This window comes from Cynocephalus volans, chromosome 10, assembly GCF_027409185.1.
Source record: "Cynocephalus volans isolate mCynVol1 chromosome 10, mCynVol1.pri, whole genome shotgun sequence".
Classification (NCBI taxonomy): domain Eukaryota; kingdom Metazoa; phylum Chordata; class Mammalia; order Dermoptera; family Cynocephalidae; genus Cynocephalus; species Cynocephalus volans.
In genome coordinates, this window is record NC_084469.1 from 19096166 (window position 1) to 19108178 (window position 12013).

The following is a 12013-nucleotide window of genomic DNA, read 5'->3' on the forward strand; positions in this document are numbered from 1 at the left end:
TTGAGCCTTCCCCAGGCCTGGCCAGCTGCAGTGAAGTGTGTATGTACATGTGTGTACACATGTGCACACCCATACAGAAACCCAAAGGGATATCAGAAGTGAATGAAAGGAGGGCTCGGGGGGCTAGGCTGGGCACAAGGAACTCAGAGCCACCTTCTCCAGAGAGCGGTGGGAGCAGTGAGGAAGTGAATTTCCTCAGAAGAGGAAGTTCTTTAAGAACAGACACATGTGTGCATGTGCACACACACACACAGACACACACACACACACACAGACACACACACACACACAGACACACACACACACACACACACACACACAAAAGAAGGAATGCCCATGGCTCCAGCCTCTAGGGCATAGGGGACAGCTCAAGGTGATAGGCTGCCTGCTCCTGGATGGCTGGCCAGGAGAGAATTAGCTGGGAGAGGTACATTTACAGTCACGAGCTGGCAGCACCTGCTCTGGCCTCCAGGCCAGAGAGAGGGCAGGCAGGACACAGGGAGGTGGCCTGAGCCCTGGGCCCTGGACAAGCTGTGCCCATTCTGCTCCCACTGGCCAGGGCAGGGTTGTGTGCCTTTGCCTGGGGTTGGAGGTGCCAGGACTCCCCTGGTCTCTTGCAAAGAGGTGGGACTTTCTGGGTCTGCTGCCACATAATTCACCGAATGTTGCCTTGAAGGCAGGGACAAGGGTGGGACATGGGGAGTAGACAGGACAGTTCTGACCTCAGAGACCTGAGCCTTTGGGGGGGTGGGGTGTAGATTAGATTCCCGAAGGCTACATGGGAACTAAAGGCGAACAGGTTCAGTGTCCACACACCCCTGCTGACACAGGCTACCTGCTGTTGCCATGGCAACAGCACACACACACACACACACACACCTGCACAGCTGTGTGGTCAGTCACTGGTGATGGGAAGGAGGTACTTATTCTTGATCAAAAGGAAAAAGGGAGGGGAAGGGTGGTCGGAGGGGTAGCAGCCCTTTTCCCTCTCCCCAGGCTTAGCTGGGGGTGGTCAGGGGCTCAGAGGGGATCAGGGGAGGAAAAGGCTTAGAGGTCACCTCTTTCTACCAGCTCTCCTCCCTAGACCCACAGCCTGAAAGGGCCTCTAGGATGGGTAAGGGAATCCCGCAGATGCCCTCCTAGCTTGCACACCTTCCGGTGGGGAAGCTCACCACCTCCAGACAGCAGAGCTTATCCCACACCGAGCCAGGACAACCTGGCCCCAGCCCTGGCCCCTGGGTCTGCTCACTCCACAGAGCCTGTCTTCATCGCCTTGCTCACTTCTCAAGTCTCATGCTCCGCCAGAGTCCAGCCTTGGCCTGGATGGTGAGGTCTGAGAGCCTGGGCCCAGGCTGCCCGTGGGCCCCTTCCTTCTTCTCTGGTGTTCTGGACCTCCCCACCCCTCCTGCCTCCTCCTAGTCTCACGCCCTCCACTCCCTCCTTGGGCCCTAGGAGGGCAAAAAAATACTAGAGACACAGTCATGGTGGTGGACGGTACCTTCATGGACAAGTCTGAGGCTCAGGCTCGAAACCCTTGGATCCCCCATGACCCCTCTTCCTCTTACATCTGCTGCTGACCCATCAGCAAATCTTGCTCCTGGACTAGTGCAGTAGCCTCCAGACTGTCCCCCGGCTCTGCCCTCACCTCTGCAGCCCCTGCTCCACATGCAGCCAGATTATGGCCCTCTGTCCAAACCCTCTGGGAGCTCGAAACCCCGTCCTTACGAGATCCTACAAGGATCCTATAAGCTGCACCACCCCCCACACGCACACACTGCCCTCTGACTCCCTCCCTCCACGCTGAACACTGGCTGTCTGCAGATGGCCTCCTTCCCTTGCCTCCCTCCAGTTGCCCCTTGCCCCTGATCCCCTTCCCTGACCACCCATGGAAACTGCAGACTTTCCTGATTTATCTTCCTCTGTAGCACTTACTGCCTTCTGATGTATTAGACGACGTGTCTATTTTATGTATAGTCTATCTCTCCACTAGACTAGGAAGCCCAGGAGGACAGGCATTTCCGTCTATTTATTCCCTGCCCTATCCCCAGTGCCTAGAACATAGATGCTCAAGAAATACTTGGGCAAACAAATGAAATCCCTGTTACCCACCTTGCCTAGGCTGTACCCACATGCGACCCCCACTCTTCACCCCTAGTACAGAGGAGAAAGCACTAGGTTGGGGTGTCAGTTGGCTCTGCCACAGCCCCAATATGTAGCCTGCCTCCATCCAACCTCCTCTTTTTAAGCCTCAGTTTTCCCCACTGTATAATTAACAGATTGGATTGGAGTTCGTCTGGCTTTTGCTGTGTTGGAGCTCCAAGGTGCCTTCAGCATCTCTCTGAGGTTAGGGTAGAAAGGAGTGTGGTGTGGACAGAATTCACAAAGGCAGGGATTGGAGACAACTGCTTGGAAGACATCTCCAGGCCCCTGTCCTGGAACAGGGGTAGGGGAAGGGAGCAGCGGTAGTTGGGGGGAGCTAGAAACAGACTTGAGAAAGGTTTCTCCAAAAATATATCCATATTTTAATCATCCCCAAAATCCAACTTGGAAAGCCTGAGGAATGGAGGCCCAAGCCCTCTAAGGGCGGAGGTCAGAGGTCACGTGTCCAGAAGTGAGACATTATCGAAGGAAGCCAGCCATCATGCAGGCGAGTGTGGGGACCAGCAAGGCAGTCAGGGGCAAGGGCAGCAGCTGTCCTGGGGCCTGGGACCTGAACACCGTGCGCTCCCCCCGGTGCTGCAGGGGCCTGATGTTGTCGGTCATGTTCAGTTGCTGCGTGCTGTCGTAGTACAGCCTCTCGGAGAATGCCAGGATCTGCGGAAGGGACATGGTCAGCGGGTGGGAGCAGGTGCAGCCTCATTCCCTGACCTCAGGCCAGGCCCCTCACCACTCTGTGACCTCATTAGGAAAGGGGGGCTCCGAATCCTTCCCTCCCAATGTTGTTATGAAAATAAGAATAATGGATGCCATGTGCTTGGCACTGGTAAGGGGCTAAATTCCCATGAGTTTTCCTTCACTCCCGGTTTTGAGGGCTTACGATGACTACCAATATTTCCACTGTTACTACAGGACAGTGGTTCTCAAACTCAAGTGTGCACCGGCATTGTGCCTGGATCCCAACCCCAGAGTTTCTGATTCAGTAGGTCTCAGGTAAGGCCTGAGAATCTGCAGTTGTAGCAAATTCCCACTGGTGACAATGCTGACGCCACTGCGCCAGGGACCGCAATTTGGGAATCACTGTGATGGAATGAAAGGAACACCAGGGCAGTGATTTGGGCCTTTTTGGGCTTCGTGCTGTCTCCACAGAGCCTAGGGTACTGTAGAGACTCAAGTATCATTTGATGAATGAATGACCTATGAGGATTTCCTGCTGCCACTAAGCAACTACTGGCCAACCCCAGGCCCTCCCCCACACTCTCCCCTTTCCCTTGGACACTGGCTCCCTGCCCTTACCTGGTTGACTCCCCGCTGCTTTTCAGCTTTCAGCCTGGAAGCCTTTTCTGACCACCCCTTCCAGGGCCTCCTGTCCAGCCCTCAATCCAGGGATGGAACAGCCCCAAGTGAATGTTCGTGGATTGCACCAATGGACTTCAACTCCTTGGGGCTCCCCACCCCTACCCCAGGGGACCTCTGGGGGCAAACAGAGGGACGATTTCTGGGAGCCAGGCAGTGGGGTGCTGCACCTCACCCTGGGCCCTGTGTACCTGGTCTCTGTGGAGCTGAATGGGCTCCTGGAACACAGTCCAGACAACATTCTCATCGCAGTTTGGTGTGGTGAGAGAGCCCAGGTAGCGGAAGTAGTGCCTCAGTTTCTCCTCCTTGGGGAGCAGGTCCAACAGGCTGCTCTCTTTCATCGTGGTGCTCATCTCTAGCGGGTAGAGAGAGGACACTCTCAGGGGGGTGGGGGGAACAGCCCCTCCCACATCCTCTCTGAGAGCCCACCTGCCCCACACCCATCTCCCTTCCTCTGTGGGTAGAAGCTCCCTCCTCCCACCTGAACCTCCTCCCCCGTCCTGACTCACCAGGTCTGGGGATATGAGACAGAGCATCCACCAGGGGCTCGAAGCCATCATTCACTATGGACCCGGCCTGGGATGGGAGGGAAGGGGGCTTGAGAGACGCCTGTGGGAGGGCAGGCAAGCTCTGGGCTCCCCACCTTGCCCAGGGGCATACAAGTCACCAAGAGGGGAATTTGGGGCCTCCGCAGGCCCCTCCTGCTTTGCGGGAGCCCCAGGTCTCCGGATCCTAAGAAGTAGCTCCTCAGACGCAGGTTTCCTGGGAGCCTGGGGGATGGGAGTCCTACCTCCACCATAAAGGCCAGCACTGCCACCTCGTCATCAGAGTTCTCGGTATCTGTCTCATCTGCCTCTTTCTGATGTACTATGTGCATCTGGTGGGCGGTGGGAGGGATGGAGAGAGGAACTGAGAGGGGGCAGGACCACACTTCTTGCCCAAGGTGGATACACACCCAGAGCCCAGCCATGGCCCCAATTGCGAAGGGGTTGCTCACCTCCATGGCAAAGCGCTCCCCGTCGAGGGTGTGCTCTGAGCCCCAGTCCAGCATGTTGGACCAGTGCAGGTGCAGCTGCGTGGCCCGGTACTGTGCGGCCAGTCCTCCTCCAGAGATTGTGGCCTCCTCTTCTAGCAACACCTTCACTGGGGCGCAGGGGGGCAGAGTCCTCTCATGGCCTTCCCTCAGCCTCTCCCAGCCCCCTCACACCAGCTTCTCCCAGACAGGACATTCTCTCTACCTCCCACCCTTCATGGGCTCCGTTCTGGGCCTGGAGGGACAGGATGAGGTGGTACGGCCCGGACCCTTCCCTGCCCGCCTCCCCCTCTCCTGTACAGCCCCAGTGCCCCAGACATGCACCTCTGCAGTGGGCCCTCCTCTGCTTTAACCACCTCTGTGGTGCCCTGGCATTCTCAGGGTAATGTCCGAACCCCTCAGCCCTGGGTGACCTGCCCCTGGGCCCCAGCCCAGCTGACCCTGGGCCTTGCTCCAGCCCCTTCTGACTTCACCCTGTCCTCCATCCACATGGAGCTACCCGCAGTTCCCTGAACACCCCAAGCTGTTTTCACGCCTCCGTGCCTTTTGCACCTGTGGGTTCTTCTTTCTGGAATGTCTCCCCTCCTCCCACGCCCAAGTTGGTCTGATGAAAGTATTGAAAACACAGCTAGAATCTTCCCTCTCCTCCGCAGCTCTCCCTGTTTCCCCCTCCCCTCCCCAGCAAAAGTGGACATGGGCCTAGTGCTCCCTCCCAGTCCCCGGGGAACTCAGGGGTCCTTCAGCCAGGTGCCCATGCCTGCCCGGGTCCTCCATCCAGCCCACCTGAGACCTACCTGAGTGCCCATTGTTTTCGACGGTCCAGGTTTTCTTCTTATCATAGCCAGAGAAGAAAAAGCGTCCCAGGTTTGGGTCCAACTTCGTCTTGGTGATGGCGATGTTAATGGGGGACTGGCGGTCTTTCTCACAGTCTGCACCCCAATTGTCTGGCCCTGAGCAGGGTAGAGGGAGTGAGAATCAGAGGCACCCGAGGTGTAGCTTCCACCCCACTGAGGTCAGACCCATGTCCCCAGCTGACATGCAGCTCGGTCTTGGGAGGGCAGGAAGGCCGTGCCGCAGCTGTGCTGGGCTCAGAACTCTGTCCTCTGTTCCCCAGGCCTTCCTCCTGCTCCTCCACAGACAACACACGTGAAGCCAACGAGCCTAGCTGTGGTGTGAGACAGCGTAGGGACAGGGTTGCCAGTGGTCGGCTGTGAGCTCTGGGGTAGGGACAACTTCATGATAGTGGGCACATCACCTGTCTTATCCCTGTAAAGTGTCTCCACTGTAAAACGGGACCTGCGATGATAACTCGCTGCCCAGGGCTGCTCTGAACTGTGAGCAGGAGAGAGCTTTGGGAGCTGTGGACGGGTCCCCCTGGACAGGCTGCTTATGAAAGCAAGCCTCGACATGACCCTAAGCATTATCTGAGGACTGGAGGGAGGGAAGTAGCCCCTAGAGGAGCCTGATTCCCCACACCCTCGTGACTCCAACACACAGCTGGGCAGGGGTCCGGAGAGGGGCAGCACAGCCCAGCCACTGAGGCCAGCAGGGCCAGTGAGAAAGCAGACCGCGGGGAGGTCGGGCAGCATTCGAGGAAAAAGTGTGGAGGGCCATCTCCCAGGGCCACCTGATGGGGTGTCACTGGAATAAAATAAATCTCCATTTTGTTATGAGAAGTAGCAGAATGTATTTCTCCTTTCAATGCTGCTGCTGATTTACTCCTCAGGGAACTTATCGTTTTGGTGACAGGAGGTGCCAGTGAAGACACAGGTCCCTCTATACTCCCTGTTCCCTGAGCACCAGGAGTGAGTGTGTGTGAGTGCTGGGAGCTGACATCTGACTGGGGGGGCCACCATCACCCCTCCTCCTCCCTGCCCTCCCTGGGTCTCCATTTTGACCTGGATGGTCCCAACCATGCAGAAAGTTCCGTCCCCAAGACTGGATGTACTCACTCACCCAAGCAGGAGTAGTTGGTGGCCTTGGCTTGAATCTCGTAGCACCAGTGTGACTCTGGAGCAGAGAGAGGAAGGATGTGAGGCCTGTGCGTGCGTGTGTCAGGGTGTGTGTGTACACTTGCACCTCTATGAGCGCTTGTGAATTCTGTGCACACAGTGACTGTGTGTGTGCACAGATGATCAGAGGCTGGGAACATCCCTGGTGTTGGAGCCCTCCGCTGGGTTGGGATGGAGTGTTCCTGGGTTGTGGGACTGAGGGCCCAGGGGAAGGAGACTTAGTAAGAGAATGTGGGAATGTCCCCTGCCCATGGGCTGATCAACTTGTCATCTTACCTAGGGCACTGTCCCTTAGGCAAGGCCAGTAAAGCAGCCATCAGCCCTCCAGGAGGCCCTTCACAGGCTGGTCAGCTCTAAGTGTGGGGCTGGCCTGGACTCTCTCCATCCCTTAGTCATCAGCCTCCCCATCCCTCCCTGCATCCCCCACCCCAGACCTGGAAGGGAGGCTCTGCTGAGAGGGAAGGAGGAGGATTAGGGATAATCGAGCCAGGTTAGGGCCTGGCTGCCTTCCCAGAGTTGACCTGAGATGAGGGAGGAGATTAGGCTGGCCCCTCCCCAGAATCTCCACCACCCCTGTGTTTTTAAGGCCTATTCTTGGCTAAATTCTCCCAGCCCTCACAGGGAGGAAAGCAGCCAGGCCTTTTTCCCCGTCCCTCCACCCCACAGTCCTGGTTTTTGGGGCCGGACAGACTTAGGTTCCAATCCTGGCTCTGCTTCAGCACGGCAGAACCCAGCGTCTCTGAAGACTGCACCACAAATGTATCACACTACACAAGACATTAAAACAGGGAAACCGTGCAGGGGCGCAAGGGCATATGGGAACCCTCTGTGCTTTCCGCTCGGTTTTTCTGTAAACCTAAAACCGTTCTAAATATAAAGACTATTAATTCTTTTTAAAGCTACATGAGCAGGGTGAACAAAGCATTTTATCCAGAGCTGGAATTCTGGCCCAGCCACTTAGGAGCTGTGGGCTAGGGGGCAAGTCCCTTAATCTCTCTGAGCCTCAGTTTTATCATCTGTGAAATGGGACTGACATACCCATCACACAGGGCTGTGGGGAGGATTAGATGGGTGGCGTACAGTGTCCCAGGCAGCCTGGCACTTAGTAAAGTCCCAAGACAAGTCCTTCCCTTCCCCCTGCCTCCCTCCCCCAGTGGCCTCCTGTCAGTGAGCAGATGGCCAAAGCCAAGGAGGGGCAGAGAAAGGAGCGAGATGTAATGAGTTGGAAAGAAGTCAAAGATGAGGAAATTCCTAAGAAAAGCGCTACTCCAAGCTCAGCCAAAGCCAAGGCCTCTGAGCACATCCGCCCTTCCTTCCTCCTGGGCTCCCCCCCCAACCTCATCTCCTCCTGGGTCTGGCCAGGATAGGGAGGAAGCCCTGAGAAGATTAGGTTCTCAGCAGTGGAGTGGGGGGAAGGGTTCTAGGCCAGGAGTGAGCACTCACAAGAAACTGGCCACCCTCTCTCTTCAACCCGAAGAGCTCCGTTGGGTTTTCGAGTTTCTCGGCTCTGGTTCAACACTTCTCCTGCCCTGCCGGCATAGCCTTTTTCAGAGATGCGGTCTCTTCCCCATCACGTCTATCCCCTGCCTTGAACAGGACCCTGCTGCCCCCTGGGAGCTGCCGCATCTGGGGAACCCTCATGTGGGTCAACTCTGCAAAGGGTAGGGGCCACTCTCCATCTAGGAGGCCCCTTTCTGCAGGTGGGCAGAGCTCTGAAGCTGGCATCTGTTCACCTGACTTCCAGTCTTGGTTCTGCCTCTTGCTTAATCGCTACAAGAGTGTTAGTTAGCTTTTCTGAGCCCCACTTTTCTTCCTCAGACAAAAGGCACTGCCACCAAACTCCCAGGGCTAGTGTCTGAGGAGATAATGGACTGGAAGTCCTTATGCCACGAGAGGCTCCTTGTTATATTCTTCCTGTCCCATCCCTCAGAGGACCTGAAAGCAGAATGTGTCCCCATGGTCAAGCTGGCCCCTGTGGACTGAAGGCCCAAGAGGAAGCTATTCCTAAGCTCCTAAGACAGAGACCTAAGGAGCCAGCTCTGAAGGGCAGAGCCTCCTTCCGAGGTCCCTCATAAATTCCCCAAGGCCCCATCTGGTCCAAGTTTAGCTTTTCTTAGGAATTTGCTCTTCCCTGTCTTTGGCTACAGCTCCTGGGTTTGTTGTGGTGACCTCTGATCTACGGTCTTAATCATAGAGACTTTTGACCTGCTTGGCTGAACGCTCTTGTAACCACCCTTTTCTGAAGGCTGGAGTCAGGACAATATAATGGTGATGAGGCCAAGGCAGTTGTCAGTCAGGTCTGTGTCTGTGAAGTGAGGGCAACGTGCTGGTTCTCAGCCAAGAGGTGGCAGGGGCACCGACCAGCTCAGCTTCCCATGCTCATTCATGGGAGGGCCACCCTTGCAGATAATTACCAGCCCACTGTCTCAGGCCACCTCCAGGATGGCCTGGGAAGGAGAAGGGCTACCCCCAGGTCTTGGCTCCAAGCTTCAGGTCCTACCTAGTCCCCGCTTTTTTAGAGATGACTGAAGAAGTAATCTCTATTGGACCTTGCTCACCCCACCCTCCCATTCTAAGGGAAGGGGGGTGGGTAATTCTGAAAACCAGCTCAGCAAAACTCAAAGGTGTCCTGGGCGAAGTCTCAGCAACTCCTGGCCAGGGGTCTGGGGCACTGAAGGGGGTCAAATATCCTTTCCCTCCACCCTCTGTCAATGGGATCAGATGCCCTGGGAACTCCCATATACAACCTAGTCACTCTCCACCCTTAAGTTCCCCATGAGATGAATAGGGAAGGAAAGCAGGTGCCTGTCAGAAAGCCCTCGCACTAAAGGGGACAGCTCGTGTTGGGGGGTCACCTGACATAGACTCCTGAGTATCTGGCCCCAGGCCAGCAGTAAAGCCTCATAACCATCAGGTATGAGCACCTGCCACGAGCCAGGCAAGCCACGTAGGTCTGGCTCTAAGCACCCGTTATCTTATTCAAATCCTTAAAACAACATCTGAAGTCAGAATTACTATCCCTGTTTTGTAAATGAGAAATCTGAAGTTATGTCACTTACCCAAGGCCATACAGCTACAAAGTCCCCAAGTTCATCATTGCAAAGCATTTCTCTAAGTCCAGCTGCTTAGTAGGTCTTAAACATCCAACCTTACAATTAAAACTTTTCACATTCTGCCTTTTCTCTTTCTTCCTTCCCTGGAAGGGGTCCCGAGGGGATGCTGAAAGATGTCCCCTACACCCAAAATTGGCCAGCTAAGTCCTTCCTACAAAGGGCATGCACACTCTCTCTCTCTGCCAGCCAGGATTCCAAGCCCAGAGCACCTAACTTTGGAGAGGAGGTTTGGCGGGGGGGCACCCCAAGAGCCATCCAAGGGCTAGCTGGACTGGCGGATGGGGTCTTCCTGTGAAGGGCTGTGAGGTCACAAAGGTGCCTCCCGGATCCCCGTGTTTAGCCGCTTAAAGCGCCCTCAACGGAACCCTTATCAAATATTAACACGCCTCTCCTGCCACCTCCCACCTACACGAATAATTAAGAGTCCGGCCTCACCATTAATCTTTAAACGAAAATCACCCTGTCCAGAAAGACCGGCTCGGCTCTGCGGGGACCCGGGATCTCCGGGTGCCCCCCGCCAGGCTCCCAATCCAGCGCTGGGAGCTGGGGAGGCGAGGGGAGCTCGCAACCCTCTGGGACAAGGGACCCAGGGTGGGAAGCGGTGATGCCAGGACCCCGTCACACCCAATTCGCTGCCCTTGCCCTGGGCCGGAGCAGTCACCCAGCTCCTGCAGGACGAACGGCGACAAACCGACCAGGGTGGGAAAAGAAGGCGTGCGTCGAGGCGGGTCAGAGAAGCATCCCCACCCCGGGCTCCCACGATCATCTCGCCGTGGACGCCGGGCCCCCCGCGCGCACCGCAGCCGCAGCCCGCGGACTCTCCGGCCGCCGCCGGTGGACACGCGTGTGCGCCCTCGAGTTGGCGCGCGGCCCCGTTCGGCCGCTCCCGGGCACCGCCGCGCAGCCGGCTGAGCGGGCAGAGGGCAGCACCGGAGGGGCGGCTGGGGCCCCAGCCCGGGCGCTCACCTGCGCGGGCCGAGGGCAGCGCGGTGGCAAGAGCTAGGAGAGCAAGGTGCAGCCGCATCGTGCGCGAGAGCAAAGGCGCCGCCAAGCCGGGGGTCGCGCGCCGAGGACTCTGCCAGGGCTGCGGCCGTCATGCCGGCCGGGGTTTTATAGCGGAGCAGCTACGGTAGGGAGCCCCGACAGCAGGACGCGGGAGGCGGCTCCTCCCCCTGGCAGATCCTCCCCTCCCCTCCCCTAGTCCTATCCCAGATCTGAGATCCTCCTCTCCCCCTAGATCCGTCACCCTCCCCGCCACCTTCTGCCCGGTGAGCTAGGTCACCTCACCCACCCCGCATCCTCTGCGCACAGAGGCTGCGCCCTCCCCGCACTGTCTCCCCGGCCCCCGCCTCTGGTTCCTGGTCTGGGATCAGGGAAGTGACCAGGGGGTACTTGACCCACACAGGGATGAGTGTCCGGATTCCTCACTTGGATTGCTTTGGCGCCAACCCTCTGCTCGGTGGTCTTGGAATGGGGTCCTTAGAACGGCCTTGGGTTGAGGGATGCGGGAAACAGCCTCGGAGACAAGAGGGGGTTGAGGGACGTGCGACGCTGGTTGCTGACTCGGTGGCCCCGGAAGGAGGGCTCGCTAGTCTTTCTCAGGCAGTGGCTGCTGATTCCTTCTCTGGGTCTCAACTTTTTCCGTTTCCTCCCAGGCTGCTCCAAACTTTATTTCCAAGTAGACAAAAGACCCGTCCTCCAAACGCAGAGCAACGCTGCCCCTGTGTTGCTATGGCGGGTGTTTATGTGATGGCCAGAGGCAGGCGGGGGTGTGCGCGGGCACGGCTGAGGAGGCAGGATTGATAAATGGACTGCAAAGGGGCTCGGTGAGAGAAGCCGATGGGGTCGGAGGGGAAGGGCTGGGTCCTGCTGAGGCCCCATAGACCCGGGAGGTGAGATGGAAAGAGAAGAGACTGGGGTCTGATGGACTCATAGTTTTCCCAACTGTCAAGATCCCCACAGGAGTCCAAGGAAAGGAATATTCCCTTGAGGGAGGCCACAGCATTTGGGGAGATGACACAGCCTCCCACCCCGGGCCAAAGCTGCAGTTTGTCTCCTGTCTTGGCTGTGGTTTCCCTGCCACTGCAGGTTCTGTGTATCCCACATGGGGTGGGGGCTTCCATGGGAGTTTGGGAAGCTCAGACTGGGGTAGGGGAGAGGGACCCCCTTCATTAACAGGAAGCTCCAGTTTTCTGGTTCAGCCGCTTCCCCATCCGCTGCCAACCTCTCAGCCCCTACCGGCCTTTGAACCTGGGTTAGGGACCTCTGAAGGGGGTCGTCTCCCCTAGAACAATCCGAGCAAAGGGGTTTCCTCCTTGGTTAGTGTTCTGGCTGACTCCCTC

At 57.2% G+C, this 12013-nt stretch overlaps 1 protein-coding gene across 1 annotated transcript; it reads right to left on the reverse strand.

The window, feature by feature from the left end:
• Window positions 1–2536: 2536 nt before the first annotated feature.
• On the reverse strand, window positions 2537–10739 carry CA4 (carbonic anhydrase 4). The gene is made up of 8 exons (XM_063112877.1): window positions 10638–10739; window positions 6503–6556; window positions 5341–5496; window positions 4511–4656; window positions 4304–4390; window positions 4023–4089; window positions 3705–3868; window positions 2537–2814 (listed from the first exon to the last, which is right to left on the reverse strand). Exons 1-8 carry the CDS (start codon window positions 10693–10695, stop codon window positions 2620–2622), a joined length of 927 nt encoding a protein of 308 aa, XP_062968947.1. The 5' UTR covers window positions 10696–10739; the 3' UTR covers window positions 2537–2619.
• Window positions 10740–12013: the final 1274 nt, after the last annotated feature.